General features: G+C 42.4%; 1 protein-coding gene across 1 annotated transcript; it reads left to right on the top strand.

The window, feature by feature from the left end:
- Positions 1-2,527: 2,527 nt before the first annotated feature.
- LOC125351157 lies at positions 2,528-8,010 on the top strand. The gene is given in 1 exon segment (XM_048345871.1): positions 2,528-8,010. A coding segment is annotated over 1 exon segment (5,235 nt). The 5' UTR covers positions 2,528-2,663; the 3' UTR covers positions 7,899-8,010.
- The last annotated feature ends 9,347 nt before the right edge of the window (positions 8,011-17,357 follow it).

The raw sequence follows: 17,357 nt of genomic DNA, 5'->3' as shown, positions 1-17,357 counted from the left end.
TCTCATCACCCTTGAAAAGCTGTTCTCTTTCTATGAATTTAGCTATTTTAGATTCCAAATGTAAGTGAGATTGTGAGGTACTTGTCTTTTAATATCTAGATTATTTTACAGTATAATACTGTCAAAACTCAAAAAGTAAAGCTTTGATAGGTGGGGAAGGAGAATGCTGGAAGTGGTGACACTGATCAAGATGTATTGTACTCATAAATCGACATGTTGAATTGAAATTCCTTTGCACAACTATTAAAATTAATAAAAAAGATTCAAGATTTATCCATGTTATTGTGAATAAAATTTTACTCTTTTTTAAGGCCAAGTAGTATTAAATTTTCTGAAGTTACTCATCCATTCATAGGCTTAGATTGTCTCCATATTGTGACTATTGTCAATAATACTGAGATGAACCCAAGTGTACCAATGATCTCTTCAAGGTCCGTATTTTGTTGCCTTTGGAGATGTACCCAGAAGAGATTTTCTGGATCTTAAGGCATTTCTAGGTTTACTTTGCTGATAGTAATCTTCGTATTGTTTTCCACAATAGACAAACCCGCTTGTATCCCATCCAAATATACAAACCTTACCTTTCCTCCACATCTCACCAACAAATAGTATTTTTGTCTTTCTGATCACACTCATTAGGATTTTGGAGACCTGATGCACAGATGGTGATTAGAGTTAATGATATGACACTGTATACTTTAAAATTTCCAAGAAGGTAAATATGAATTGTTTTTACTGAACAACTAAAACAAAGACAAGCGAAGTATAAAGATCTGTGATAAATATGCTAAGGAGCTTCATTATATTGATCATTATCCATGTACTTCATATATAAAAAAAAACAAGTAACATTTTAAATATTCACAGTTTTTATTTGTTTAAACAAATGATATTAGATATCATACATAGAATTCCCCAAACCTAATACCTTCTCTGTAGACTTGAGGAAGACATTATAAGTACAATCTGAGTCTCTGTATTAATAATATAATGCAAATTTTTGATCATATGATTTCATAATAATATCCATTTTCCAAAAATTAAATAACTGACATGCTAAATGATCCTCCAAAATAACATACAAATGTAATGAAGAGAAGACATCAAGAATTAAGCACGGGGGCTGGGGATATGGCCTAGTGGCAAGAGTGCCTGCCTCGGATACACGAGGCCCTAGGTTCGATTCCCCAGCACCACATATACAGAAAACGGCCAGAAGGGGTGCTGTGGCTCAAGTGGCAGAGTGCTAGCCTTGAGCGGGAAGAAGCCAGGGACAGTGCTCAGGCCCTGAGTCCAAGGCCCAGGAAAAAAAAAAAAAAAAAAAAAGAATTAAGCACGGAAATGCAAGAGCAGGGAATTAAGTAGGGAAATACAATTGGATAATTCCTTCAATAATTATTATTAAGTTATACCTATGCATATTAATTTTGTCCTTTTAAAAATTTTAGCAGCTGTCATTTGGAGACTCTATGCCAGCAACTTGGTAAATAAAACTAATAAGAATAGTTGTCTAGTATGAATATTATCTAAAAACACTGCTTAGTATAGCCTTTTTGGTAACCTCTCTGAATATCAGTTTGACAATAAAAAAAATGGAAAAAAATACAGCCTTTTTGTATTATAATTTGAGATAAAATTCTTATGCATTCTGAAAGACCCCTACCCAGATCCCAGATTGATAAAAGTCGGTAAGGCCAGGCAGAAAGCAAAGGGCAAGAAAGCGTGAGTCAACACCAACACCTGGTCGGGGTTCTGGGAATTTAAGACCATAAAAATAGCCAGTTCCAGGAACCGAAACTAGGCGGTTTCAAGATTGTGCCAAACAGATAAGTTCAAAATAAGTTTTTCGAGAACCAAGGGTTGCAAAAACAGGAAAACGAAAAGTCATTCAGGCTCACCAACGTGGACCAATCAGAGTCATGTAACCCTGTTCCTTGCCTTATTTGGACTGACCAATCCCTATCCCTGTAACCTTGCTGTCAGCTTCTGTAAGCCCGCTTCCGCGATTTCCCCCCATAAAAACCCCTAGGCATCGAGCTCTGGCGCGCCACCTCCCTGCGAGGACTTGGACGCCCGGGTACCCGTAACTCGCAATAAACCTCTTGCTGTTGCAGCCCTCGTGTGTCTCGTTGATCTCTGGGGGTCTCCTCAGATAGAAAGACAGCCCACCGCTTGGGGGTCTTTCATCTGGGGGCTCGTCCGGGATCGGAGACCCCCACCCAGGGACCACCGACCCACCGACGGGAGGTAAGCTGGCCAGCGATCGCACTTGTCTGTGTCTTTGTTTTGGTGTTCTGCGCTTGCGTTTGCTTTGTTTTTGTACTAGTTAGCTAACTAGATTTGTATTGGGCGGCTCCGTGGAGGAGTTGACGAACTCATACTCCCGACCGCAGCCCTGGGAGACGTCCCAGTGGTCTTTGGAGGCCACCCTGGCCCATTTGTCCTCCGTAGCCTGGAAAAGAGTCAGTCCCTTTGGGGCTGCCCCGGTGACCGAGGGCTACGTGATTTGTGAAGGAGACGGGAGATCCGGACTCTCACGAACACAGTCTCCATTTGAACTTTTCCTTTCGGTTTTCAACCGAAGCCGCGCTGCGAAAATCTGTTTCACTTTTGTCTCCGTAGTTTTTGTGTTGTCTGTCCTAGGACTCTGTGTTTTTGAAATAATGGGTCAATCTGTTACCACCCCCTTAAGTTTGACTTTACAGCATTGGTCAGAGGTTCGGAAGATCGCCAGTAATCTCTCTCTCGAGGTCCACAAGCGACCTTGGATCACGTATTGCTCCTCAGAGTGGCCCACCTTTGACTTAAGTTGGCCCAGAGATGGGTCCTTTAATTCAATTCTTATTTTACAGGTCAAGGCACGGATCATGGTTCCCGGCCCACGCGGGCACCCAGACCAAGTTCCCTATATTCTTACTTGGGAAGCCTTAATGTCTGACCCCCCTCCATGGGTTAGGCCCTTTGTTTTATTTCCCCCAACACACCCTCTTACACCCTCCGCTCCCCCTTCCCATTCATCCCTTTTCCCCGCCGTCACCAAGTCTCCCTTACCCGCAGAAGACCCTAAGGCAAAAGCCCCCAAGGTCCTGCCCCCTGGGGACGACCTCCTCCTGGACCTGATGACTGAGGACTCTCGGTTGCCTCAGCCCCCACCATACCCGGCGGAAACTGGCCCTAGGGAGGACGTGCAGCGGCCCGATCCTTCCCCTATTGCCACTAGAACTAGGGTAAGGAGGGACGGTAATTTACCCCCTGCGGACTCCACTACCCAGGCTTTTCCCTTAAGAACAGGGGCTACCGGACAACTCCAGTATTGGCCTTTTTCCGCCTCAGATTTGTATAACTGGAAAAACAATAATCCTCCTTTCTCAAAAGACCCCGCCATGTTAACTGCCTTGATTGAGTCCATACTTGTCACCCATCAGCCTACCTGGGATGATTGTCAGCAACTGCTACAGGTTCTCCTGACTACTGAAGAGAGGCAGAGAGTCCTCCTGGAAGCTCGGAAAAATGTTCGCGGGGCAGATGGGCGGCCGACACAGCTGCCAAATGAGATTAATGCTGCTTTTCCCTTAGAGAGACCAGACTGGGATTTCACCACTGTGGAAGGTAGGAACCACCTAATCCTTTATCGCCAGTTGCTTATGGCGGGTCTCCATGGGGCAGCTAGGCGCCCCACAAATTTGGCTCAGGTAAAACAGGTTATTCAGAAATCTGAGGAAACTCCTTCTGCCTTCTTAGAGAGACTAAAGGAGGCGTATCGAATATACACTCCCTATGATCCTGAGGACCCAGGACAGGCAACTAACGTTTCCATGTCTTTCATTTGGCAATCTGCTCCGGATATTAGAAAGAAATTAGAAAGACTGGAAAACTTAAGGGAAAGTTCTCTACAGGATCTACTCAAGGAGGCGGAAAAGATATTTAATAAAAGAGAGACAGTGGAGGAGAGAGATGAGAGGCTAAAACGAGAGGCAGAGGAACGTGATCGAAGAAAGAGTAGGGACCTTAGTAAACTCATGGCCACCTTAGTGACAGGAAAGAGACAGGATAGACAGGAGGGAGAACGAAGGGGAACCCCCCGAGTGGAAAAAGACCAATGTGCCTATTGCAAAGAAAGAGGGCACTGGGCAAAAGACTGCCCGAAGAACCCCCGGGGTCCTCGGCCTCGACCTAAAACATCTCTCTTGACCCTGGATGACTAGGGAAGTCGGGGTCAGGAGCCCCCCCCTGAACCCAGGATAACTCTAGATGTAGGGGGGCAACCGGTCACCTTCCTAGTTGATACAGGAGCCCAACATTCCGTCCTGAACCGTGACCCAGGACCTCTCAGCGACAAGTCGGCATGGGTCCAGGGAGCCACCGGAGGACGGCGATATCGATGGACTACTGATCGAAGAGTCCACTTGGCTACCGGTAAGGTGACTCATTCTTTTCTTCATGTTCCTGACTGTCCATACCCCCTATTGGGAAGAGATTTGCTCCAGAAATTGAGAGCCCAAATCCATTTTGAGGAGTCTGGGGTGCGTGTAGTTGGCCCCAAAGATCAACCTCTGCAGGTGTTAACTTTGAGTCTGGAAGAAGAATACAGACTGTATGAAAATAATAAAAGAAAAGAACTCCCCCTTAATCTAGAATGGCTAAATGATTTCCCTCAAGCATGGGCAGAAACAGGAGGCATGGGATTGGCCAGACGACAAGCTCCACTGGTTATAGCTTTAAGAGCAAATACTACACCTGTCTCGATTAAACAATACCCAATGTCACAGGAAGCAAGAATAGGAATTAAACCTCACATAAAAAGGCTTCTGGACCAGGGGATTTTAAAACCTTGCCAGTCCCCATGGAACACCCCCCTGCTCCCCGTCAGAAAGCCTGGGACAGGAGACTATAGACCGGTCCAAGACTTACGAGAAGTTAACAAGCGGGTAGAAGATATACATCCCACGGTGCCCAACCCGTACAACCTGTTAAGCGGACTGTCACCAGCTTATTGTTGGTATACAGTTTTGGACTTGAAGGATGCCTTCTTTTGCCTAAGGCTCCACCCAGACAGCCAGCCTATTTTTGCCTTCGAATGGAAAGATCCTGAATTGGGAATTTCAGGGCAATTGACCTGGACTAGACTCCCCCAGGGGTTTAAAAATAGCCCTACCCTGTTTGATGAGGCCCTACATCGAGACCTGGCAGATTTTCGGGTCCAGCATCCCGCCTTGATGCTACTCCAGTATGTCGATGATTTGTTACTAGCCGCGACATCTGAACGGGAATGTAGGGAAGGAACCAGAGACTTACTACATGCCCTCGGGACCCTAGGGTATCGAGCCTCCGCTAAAAAGGCCCAGATTTGCCAACAACAGGTGACATACCTGGGCTATTTAATTAAAAAGGGAGAAAGGTGGCTGACGGATGCAAGAAAAGAGACAGTCATGAACATACCCGAGCCCCAAAACTCCCGGCAGCTAAGGGAATTTTTGGGAACCGCCGGGTTTTGCAGGCTGTGGATACCAGGCTTTGCCGAAATGGCCAGCCCCCTGTACCCCCTCACCAAACAGGGTACCATGTTTGCCTGGGGAGAAGAACAACAGAAGGCCTTCCAGAACATTAAAAAGGCTCTCCTAACAGCCCCAGCCCTAGGACTCCCAGACTTGACTAAGCCCTTCGATTTGTATGTGGCAGAGAGCAAAGGACATGCGAAGGGAGTATTAACTCAAAAACTGGGGCCTTGGAGGCGGCCGGTGGCCTACCTCTCCAAGAAATTGGACCCAGTGGCCTCAGGATGGCCACCCTGTCTCAGGATGGTGGCTGCCATTGCCGTCCTGGTTAAGGACGCCAGCAAGTTGACTTTCGGGCAATCCCTGACCATTCTGGCCCCGCACGCAGTGGAGGCACTAATTAGGCAGCCGCCAGATCGCTGGCTGTCCAATGCCCGAATGACTCATTATCAAACTATGCTCCTGGACACAGATCGGGTCCGGTTTGGGCCCGTCATGACCATCAATCCCGCCACGCTACTTCCCTCGGCGGATGAGGAAGCAGTTCCCCATGATTGCCTTGAGATTTTAGCAGAAGTGCACGGGACCCGCTCCGACCTGACTGACCAACCGCTCCAGGGCGCTGACTTTACTTGGTATACTGATGGGAGCAGCCTGGTGCTGAATGGGGAACGGAAGGCGGGAGCAGCCGTAACCACCGAGACTGAGGTAATCTGGGCAGAGACCCTTCCGCCAGGGACCTCAGCACAAAGGGCAGAGCTGATTGCCCTCACCCAGGCACTCAAAATGGCAAGCGGGAAAAGACTCAATGTATATACAGATAGCCGGTATGCCTTTGCCACTGCCCACATTCACGGGGAAATATATAGTCGACGAGGGCTTTTGACTTCTGAAGGAAAGGAAGTTAAGAACAAAAGAGAAATTTTGGCCCTGTTGCACGCATTATTCTTACCCCGTAAGCTCAGCATCATGCACTGCCCGGGACACCAAAAGGGAGACAGTCCTATTGCCCGGGGCAACAGGATGGCTGACGAGACAGCTCGAAGGGCAGCTGTGATCTCGGTCCCTCCATACCCCGTCTCCAACAAAGAGGCGCGGGCGCAGTGGCTCGAATGGCAGAGTGCTAGCATTGAACCCGAAGGCCAGACAAAGCCTATAGCAATGTGCCTTCAGTCTAATGCAGGTCAGAAAGGAGCAGACTTAGGACCATTTGTATACCCTAAAAAAGATGAAGAGCTCCTAACAAACCTAGGGGCCCGAAAAGACGACAAAAGAAAAATATGGATCCTTGACAATAAGACTGTATTGCCCAGGAATTTCGCCCAGCAGGTGATCGAACAAGTACACCAGCTAACACACTTAAGCCCCAGAAAGATAAAAGCCCTCCTTGATCGAGACGAAAGATTTGTTTATTTTTTGGGCAAGGAAGACATCCTGCAAAGAATATATGACAGGTGCCGTGCATGTGCCATGGTAAATGCTGGGAAGACAAAATCGGGATTAGGAAATGTCCGAATGAGAGGGCATCGCCCTGGAGTCCATTGGGAAGTTGACTTTACTGAGATCAAACCTGGGCTTTACGGATATCAGTATTTGCTGGTGTTTGTCGATACTTTTTCCGGTTGGGTGGAAGCCTTCCCCACAAAGCAAGAAACTGCCAAAGTAGTCAGCAAGAAACTACTGGAAGAAATTTTTCCCAGGTATGGCATGCCTAAATTTCTGGGGTCGGACAATGGGCCAGCCTTCGTCTCCCAGGTAAACCAGCAGGTGGCCATGTTACTGGGGATTAATTGGAAGTTACATTGTTCATACAGACCCCAAAGTTCAGGGCAGGTAGAGAGAATGAATAGAACCATTAAGGAGACTTTAACTAAATTAACGCTTGCAGCTGGCTCAAAGGACTGGGTACTCCTACTCCCTCTTGCCCTTTACCGGGCTCGAAATACCCCTGGACCCCACGGACTTACCCCCTTTGAAATTCTCTACGGGGCACCCCCTCCCTGTGTTAGTTTTTATAGTTCTGATGTCTCCACTTTTGCTAACAGCCAAAATCTCCAAGCCCACTTGCAGGCCTTACAGACCGTCCAGAGAGAGGTCTGGGAGCCACTCGCTGCCGCCTATAAGGAACAGCTGGAGAGACCTGTGGTGCCACATCAGTTCCAGATCGGAGACTCGGTGTGGGTCCGGCGACATCAGACCAAGAACTTGGAACCTCGCTGGAAAGGCCCCTATACCGTACTCTTGACCACTCCAACCGCCTTAAAGGTAGACGGCATAGCTGCTTGGATTCACGCGTCTCACGTCAAACCTGCTTCTGCTGAAGAAACGATCCCGGAATGGCGAGTCCAACGCACTCAAAACCCACTAAAGATAAGACTAATCAAGGGGGGGCCTTCCTCATAGTTCTCTTTGGAATCATCCCTTTAGGAGGGGCAAGCCCCTACCAAGTCCTTAATATAACTTGGACTTTAATTAATCTTGACTCAGGAAAGGAGTATGCTCTGGCTCAAGGAAAACATGCCTTAAATACCTGGTTTCCCCGGTTAACCTTTGACATGTGTGAGGTAGCAGGAGAGGAATGGAAAAGGAAATGGCTGCCCCAATGCGGAGAAAAAGGAGATGTTTGGTATACATGCCCCGAGGAAGGGCGGGGAGAGGAATGTGGAGGGGCAGGGGATTTCTTCTGCGCCTCCTGGGACTGTGTAACCTCCATGCCCTTGCCCTTGTGGGCAGGGTGGAAATCAAAGAAAAGAGATCTGGTCAGATTCTTTAAAGGAAGCAGGTCAAACTCCCAAGTTCAAGTAAGTTTCACCCCAGAGGGTGAAAAGGCTTCCGGGTGGGAAAAGGGAAAAACATGGGGCCTCCGAGTATATAATCCACACAAACCTGATCCTGGAGTACTACTGACTCTCCAGCAACGAGCCCGGCCACTAATGCCACTAATCCCACACTCAGTAGGCCCGAACCGTGTTTTGGTAGAGCAAAAACCCCCTTCTGGACTAATCCCTTCCCCCAGGGCAACCCCGTACTCTCCCCTAGCTGCACTTGCAAATCCAACTCCCCCTGTCCCAGGAACAGGGGATAGAATAATAAATCTGGTTACGAGTTCCTTTTCAGTCCTTAATGCCACTTATCCTAGTAGGACCCAAGAATGCTGGTTATGCTTGGCCCCACAGCCTCCTTTCTACGAGGGAGTAGCCGTAATAGGCGAATACACTGCCTATACCATCCCTCCGCCTCAATGTACTAATCTCCCCCAGCGTGGATTAACTTTGGCTGAAATATCAGGAGAAGGACTCTGCATAGGGAAGATTCCTCCAATTTATCAGAGCCTCTGCAATGACTCTCGCTCACCCGAGGCAGGAAACTACTACCTAGTGCCCCCAAATGGAACTCACTGGGCTTGTAACTCTGGATTGACTCCCTGCGTTTATGCTAATATTTTTAACGCAACTTCAGATTTCTGTGTTACCATTGAACTTTGGCCCAAAATCACATACCATAGCCCCGAATATGTATATAGTCACTTTGAAGGTCAAAACCGCTTTAGGAGAGAGCCTATTTCCATAACTCTAGCCCTAATATTAGGGGGACTCACAGTTGGAGGCATTACTGCCGGGATAGCCACTGGCTCCACTGCCTTAATAGCTACTGGACAGTTCCACCAACTCCAAGCGGCAATGAACACTGACATTAAGGCCCTGGAGGAATCTGTGACTGCTCTGGAAAAATCTTTGACATCCCTGTCTGAGGTAGTGTTGCAAAATCGAAGAGGCTTAGATATACTGTTCCTAAAAGAGGGAGGATTGTGCGCGGCCCTTAAGGAAGAATGCTGTTTTTACGCAGACCACACAGGATTAGTGAGAGATAGTATGGCAAAACTTAGAGAAAGACTAAAGCAAAGACAGCAGCTCTTTGAATCTGGTCAAGGTTGGTTTGAAGGATGGTTTAATAAGTCCCCTTGGCTCACTACCCTGCTTTCTACCCTAATGGGGCCCCTTATGATTATTTTGCTTATATTGCTTTTTGGCCCTTGCATCCTTAACAGGCTTGTACAATTTATAAAAGATAGGACGTCTATCACCCACGCCTTGGTTCTCACTCAACAATACCATCAGTTAAGACAACGAGAAGAGGAATAAAGGATTTTATTCAGTTCATAGAAAAAGGGGGGGATGAAAGACCCCTACCCAGATCCCAGATTGATAAAAGTCGGTAAGGCCAGGCAGAAAGCAAAGGGCAAGAAAGCGTGAGTCAACACCAACACCTGGTCGGGGTTCTGGGAATTTAAGACCATAAAAATAGCCAGTTCCAGGAACCGAAACTAGGCGGTTTCAAGATTGTGCCAAACAGATAAGTTCAAAATAAGTTTTTCGAGAACCAAGGGTTGCAAAAACAGGAAAACGAAAAGTCATTCAGGCTCACCAACGTGGACCAATCAGAGTCATGTAACCCTGTTCCTTGCCTTATTTGGACTGACCAATCCCTATCCCTGTAACCTTGCTGTCAGCTTCTGTAAGCCCGCTTCCGCGATTTCCCCCCATAAAAACCCCTAGGCATCGAGCTCTGGCGCGCCACCTCCCTGCGAGGACTTGGACGCCCGGGTACCCGTAACTCGCAATAAACCTCTTGCTGTTGCAGCCCTCGTGTGTCTCGTTGATCTCTGGGGGTCTCCTCAGATAGAAAGACAGCCCACCGCTTGGGGGTCTTTCACATTCATTATTCCTAATTATTTTTTATTAAAGTATATTTCTGTCTTTGTTTCTTCTTTTTTTTAACCTAAAACAAAATACTGAGCAGTACATGAGGTAAAAGCTCCTTTGTCCATGCAATAAATTTGTCTACTCATCCACTTGTCCTTCACTTATGTTGATAAATTTTTCAGCTTCTCAAATGTGTCAAAAGCTAAGAAAAATGGCAGTGGATGAAAATCTCTTCACTGTTCAAATGTTTCAATTTGACATATGTCTTCTGCTCCACCAAAGGGGGAATCATCTATGTGCACATTATCCAAATGAACTATGAAGTTAAATACAGAAAAATATCTGAATTAACAAGAGATCTACTACATTATACATCCATATATTAAGTATCCGTTTAAATGTATATGTGAATGAAAGAAAAGAATATTTCATATTTAATTGTTTTATTTTGTTTATGTAATATTAACTGAGAGACCATCAGCCAATAAATCTTTTCAACTGATCCAAGAATTAAAAATTACCTGCTGTAGTATAAGCTTAAAACATAAATTTCCCAGGGCAAGACAGCTTATCTTAATAATTAAGTATCGGTGTCTTTTGTTATCCAATTAACCTGATCAATAAATTTCTGATCTAGGTCTTTTAAAGCTAGTATTGCATTCCAAGTCTCCTTTTAAATAATTACTATTTATAATTTACTCCATGCAGGCTCTCAAACTAGTCAGTGTTTGCATAAATGTTTGATTTTATACCATAAAGAATGTAAAATTTATTAGGTGCATAAATAAATTATCCTCAATTTGTAGGATGAATACATAGGACAAATTTTTCTAGTGGTTTTAGGCACCTCACTAATAAATATTTAACTATTAGTATTAATATCTATTCTCAATTTCACAGTGTCATAATGTCATTATTTCTGTGATGATTATAAGCTTTCGTAGGTTCCTAATTCTCTGTTTTACAACACTTTTGAAAGGGTGATGACATTTTAGTACAATCTTAAATAATTAAATATTTCCCCGGAGTAAGTAAAACGCTTGAATTATTAAGATTCTAAGATATTACGGAAATTTAAATTTTTACTTCATGAAAAAAAAATCAGACAATTTCTTTCAATTAAATTGGATATAATATTACTAAGGTAAACATTACACATTTTAAAATACACCATAAGTGCTACTCATTTCCCTTTTTACAAAAATCAAAGGTTCGTTTTTATTTAAGATTTATTTAAGGGTCCTTTATTTTACGTTTCATTTATTTATTCGGGATTACAACTGCTACTCATTTCCCTTCTCACGCAAATCAAAGGTTCATTTTATTTGAGATTTTATTAAGAACTGGCCCCAGTTCAAAGATGATCTGTAAGATTGTATAACACAATGTTCCATTTTTCCAGGCCGTACAAATACATTGTTATGAGCTGTTCTGACTTGTGATTGATTGATCTTTGCTGAGTGTTGACAAAAGTTCTGTCAAGCCTGTAGTTTCCTTTGCTTAGACAAACTTTTTGGTTTGATTCAAGGAAAGACAGTAGCTGGCATTTCTGTTCAGATATTTTTGGCTTTTCAGTTAGACCATAGATACACAGGATTGAAGAGAGTTCACAGATTCTATGCTTTCAGGACACCATCCTAGCCACTGAGTCAAGCGAAACTAGGCAAGAGGAAGGGAAAGACAGAGGGAGAGGGATGGTGCTAACATTTTTGTGCGGACATAGCTGACAATCTCAAGAATTTGATTAGAGCTGTACACCAAATGGATGATGAGCAGGGGGTCAGAGTTCCACTGTAAAATAGAATGACTTGCATGTGTGCAAAGAACAGGTTGTGCCTGTTTCTGTCTTGATCTGTCAGTCCGTATTTGCATAACACTGAAACTTAGCTACTTCCCACTGTGCTTCCCAGCCAGCTCTATATCCTCTAGACAAAACCTTTAGATGTAGGTGTGGGCATACATAACATTTTAAAGTTTTGGCTAATCATACCAGATGAATGATATCGGAAGGACAAAGAACTAGTTTTTCAGAGGCTTTTGTCAATGACAGAATTTTGGTTGCAAAATCAAATAAAACAAATGTTTATACAACAAACAAGAAAAAAAAATACAAACGACTCCAAAAGCAATATTTACAAAACCATTTGGTGTAAACCAACTGAACAACTCATGGCGGAGGGGTGGGGGGGAAGAGGGAGGAGGTAATAAATTGTACAAGAAATGTACCCACTGCCTTACATATGAAACTGTAACCCCTCTGTACGTCACTTTGACAATAAATAAGTAATTATTCAGAAAAAAAAAGAAAATGCTGGAACAAACCACAAAAGTGGTTTGAAGACCTTTGTTCTTCAAGAGCTCAGTTACAACTGTTGTTTGAGTCTGCTGAGTGGATTTGTAGCTAGCTTTCCGTAAAGATGGAGGCAGCATTTTGGAGGCTTTATAGTGACAGGAAATTATATCCAGTCATTAATTCGCATCGTGTATGAGTACATTATATATACTTACATACATAGATATTCCTTGACCAAAATTAAGAAATAAAGCCTTTGAAAAGAAAAGTACAGATTTGTGCTAAAGTTTTTGCAAATAAATTTCTGATAATGTTCCAAAATGATGTAGAACAATTCTGCATTATATATATATATATATGATGATGATGCCGGTCTTGGGGCTTAGATTCAGGGCCTGAGCACTGTTATTGATAATGAGTAATAACTTAGGCCCTGAGTTCAAGCCCCAGGACTGGCAAAAAACAAAAAAATAAATTAAAAAGGCTGATCTTTATTGAAATCCACTTAGAACTACCTAGAAGAGGGACTTAGAAAGAAGATTGTGGGAACTGGAAAAAAGTTGTCATTACTTTCAATGATTGTTTATGTAAAATTATATTAGGTTTAATTATAATTTGCAGTTAGGCATCCCTCTTCAGCCTTACCAGCTTAACTATGATCAACATATAAATATGCATAAATAAACATTTTTAATTTTATTTTCAATTGAAGATGTGCTTTTCAATCAATTGATAGACAGTTTAATTTAATAATGCGTATTGTGTACATATGAAGTATCAAGCATTGCACTAACCTGGAGTAAACGGAATCGGGGAGCCCCATAGTTTCAGTGGAAAGACTGATGTGTGGACTGCTCGGTACAGTAGCTGGAAGAGGTACCATTGAGGCATGCAGTAATACAAAGGAAAAAGAAAACTAACCTAGTTTGGAAGATCATATATGGCTTTCTACTAGCAGCAAACATTACGACAGACAACAACCCATAAAACAAAGAAAGTACCATTTTATATATTTCAGACCACATACTAGTGGCAAAGTCACAAAAGAATTTATTTCTAGGACTGCAAGTGCTCTTGCTATGGTCAGAAGACAGGGCATTACCATCACGAGCATGGAAGCTGAGAATAAGGAGACAGCATGTAGCCTCTCAGGAAGTCTAGATTTGCTACGTTGAAACATCCTGGCACCTCTGGAATTAAACCTCCTTGATCCTGGTCTATGATGTGTTTAATGCGTTGTTGAATTCAGTTTGCAAGCAATGTATGAAGGATTTTTTAATCTATGGACAAAAATAAAAAAATAAAACAAATTTGGAAATGAAGTCGGGTAGTATTCATCAGTGAATTCATTCATTCCCATTTTCCCCCCATCAATCCTGGGGCTCTTGTTCTCCTTTTCCATCTCCACCCTGACTTTTTGTTTTTTAATTGGAGATAAAGTTGTTGAGGACTTTCTATCCTAGCTAGGTCTAGGATGTAATTCTCAACCTCCTTAGGAGCTAGGAAGGGTGGGCCATTCGCCCCCAGCCTAGTCCTGGGCTCTGCTTCGTAGGAATACCGTTCAGTGCCCAAACTGGAGCTTGAACTTAGCATGCCACACTTTGACTCAGCTTGCGTGGCTGACATCCTGTCACTTGAGCCATGCATCCATTCTGGATTGCCTCTGCCTAATGGGAGACAGAGCCTTGTGGGCTTTTATCTTGGCTAGCTTGCTCTCCTCCACCTCCCCAGCAGCTAGAACTCCAGTACTGGACTTCATGGGAAGGCGTTGTTACCGTGGCTTCGATTCTGCTGCTTGTTATTGATTTGTTTATAATTTTTTATATCCTCTTGTTCTAATTTTAATAGGTTCTATTTGTCTAGAAATTGGTCTGTTTCTTCCAGGTTTCCATATAATTTTTCAAAATACACCCTAATGGTCTACAGTTTTCAGTGATGTTAATATCGCCTTTGGGTCATCTTGTTCTTTTGGTAAAGGGTTGATCAATTTTGTTTACCATTTCCAGTTATTAACTCTGTGTTTCCTTTACACTTGGTGTTCTTTTAGTATCTATTTCATTTATTTTCTCCTCTGATTTTTGAAAAAAAGTTCTTCTTTAATATTTTTGGTTTGTATATTCTTCCATCTGAGATCTTGAACTGCTTCTTGAAGCTACTCTTTTATGACCTCTGTATCTCATGCTTTTGTTCATCTTGGCACCTGGTGCTGTTGCAGGTCCCCTGTGAGAACTGTCTTCCTGTATCCCAAAGGCTCAGGGAACTTCAGTTCATTCTAGTCAATTTCCTCTGAAGCTCCTTTAGTGATACATTTCCCACTCAAAACCATAAAACTCATTCTCAAGGCATTTATATATTTTCTGTAGCTTTCTTTAGTGTTGTTTTCTACTTTCACTTCAATGTAACCTGATAAAATACACTGGATTATATTTTAGTTTTTTGTTCGTGTTTAGTTTTTTTTATGGCCTAAAATATCATCTACCATGGAAAATGTTCCGCGATCCATGGAAGATAAAGCATGTTGTGTTGCATCGCTATTCTCTGTTTAAGTCCCTTCATTATTTCACTCTGATATTTCTTTGAATATTTTATTCTGGATGATTTGTTTACTGCTTAGAGAGGAGTATTTAAATCACATACTTTTATTTCATTGGGGCTCATCTTGTTATGTTGTTCATGCCTGTATGTTTTGTGTAATTGGATGTGCTGAAACTCAGTGCCCGTATGTTTACAAATATTAGATATTCTTGATGGGTTGTTTCTTTTTTTATCGATATGGAGCAACCAACCTTCCTTGTTAATTCTGACTAGTTTTGCGTAGAATCTTTTCCCCCAGACATGGATAAAACTTACTTCTTGCTTTGGAGTTCCATTGTCTTTACTCAGTCAGGTGGTATTCTTGCAAGTAGAAAATTGTCAGTTGAGGGGCTGGGAATATGGCCTCGTATACATGAAGCCCTGGGTTCAATTCCTCAGCAACACATATATAGAAAAAAACCAGAAGTAGCGCTGTGGCTCAAGTGGCAGAGTGCTAGCCTTGAGCAAAAAGAAGCCAGGGACAGTGCTCAGGCCCTGAGTTCAAGGCCCAGGACTGGCAAAAAAAGTCGTTGTTTAACTCCAATCTACTCAGCTGTATTTTCTAAGTGGAGAATGACCATTTACATTCAAGAATATTAATATGTGTGTAGTAGTTTCTATCATATTGTTGTTTTTGTTCTGTTTGTTTTGAATAACATATTTGTTCTGACTCCTTATTTATGGTTAACTGAAGTAAAAATGTGATTCTTTCTTAATTCTCCTTTTAATATTTTTCTATCTAGTAATACTTAATTTTCCCATGCTTTTATGGTCATGTTTATCCACTGCATATTTTCTGTGTCGATTTCCTGTGTGAGAGACATCATCTGTAATTCTGGCCTTGTGGTTATGCATCCTTTAGTTTTAGCTTTTCGTGGACAGTCTTATTTCCCATTCAATTTACTGATATCATAATCTAGGTTGACAGTTATTTTCTTTCAGGGTTTAAAGTGTGTTTTTTTTCAGAGTTATTGTTGGGAAATCTGCTTTTATTCTTTTGGTTTTAACATTATAAATGACTGAATGTTTCCTATAGTTTGGAATTTTATCTATAATATTATGTGGAAAGTCATTTCCTAATCATGTCTATTTGCAGTGTTACGGCTTTTGCAAAGCTTTGCAATTTTCTGCTGTTATTTTATTGTGTAGGTTTTATTTTTTGTCTTCCTCTGCCTGCACTTCTGGTTCTTCCTCTTATGAATTATTCGTAATTTGTTCTTTCAATTGTGTCCAACAGGTATTGTATGTTTTGTTTGGAATTTTTTTTTACTGAATGGATTTGATCATTCATCGAAATTGCCTTCAAGTCCTGGTGTTATTTATTATTACTTGATTAATTGAACTTCTCATTTCCAGTATTCCTGTTTCGTTCCTTTGCGGAATCTCTATTTCATTCTTGAAATGCGCTCTCATGTCCTGCATTGCCTTCAGAATTCACTGAGCTCTTTGTAGCCTCTTTAAAGACATTGGTCATTTTTCAAATCAATCTTGAATACTATGGCATTGTGATCACTCAGGATCTGCGGAGTCAGGTTACAGATACCTAGGGACATTTGGAGCAGTCATACTTTTTGTGTCTGATTTTGAAGTTGGTGCCTTTCGTGCACTTTGAGGTTGTGCATATTGGAGTAGATATCTCTGACTTTTACATTTTTTTTTTAAAATAGCATATATTAGTTGTTCGAAAGTGTTTCATCATATTTCTACACATGTATATAAGATACTTCAATCATAATCACTTTAAAAATTATCCTATCTTATCTTCCATTAAATTCTTCTGTCTTTTTCTGCATTCACTGGTATGATATTACAATGTTTGTGCTATTTTATATGCTGTATTACATTCATTGATTTTAGTATGTCTAGCCTTGCATGCTTAGAATTAAACTAACTTGATAATTATGTATGATCTTTTAAATGTATTGTTGAAGTCAGTTCGTAAATAGTTCATTGGTTTTTTTTTTTAACATCTGTGTTCAGTAAGGAAATTATTCTATAGTTTTCTTCTTATGTTCTATCTTTACACAGTTTTGCTATGATGATGGTAGTGTCTCCATAGAATGAGTTTGGTGCTATTTCTGTTAACACTTTAAATCAGCCAGAGTTTCGTCAACTACATACTTACAAAACTATATGGTGTAAAGCAACTGTACAACTCAGTGCGGGGGGGGGGGGGGGGGAAGGAAATGGGGAAGAGGGAAGGGGACGGGGGGGGGGGGGAGGAGGGGGAAGGTGGGGGAAAATGAGGGAGGAGGTAGCAAGTTGGATAAGAAATGTACTCACTGCCTTATG

The sequence above is a fragment of the Perognathus longimembris genome, chromosome 5 (genome assembly GCF_023159225.1).
Source record: "Perognathus longimembris pacificus isolate PPM17 chromosome 5, ASM2315922v1, whole genome shotgun sequence".
NCBI lineage: Eukaryota > Metazoa > Chordata > Mammalia > Rodentia > Heteromyidae > Perognathus > Perognathus longimembris.
This window is presented reverse-complemented; position numbering and strand designations above follow the sequence as displayed.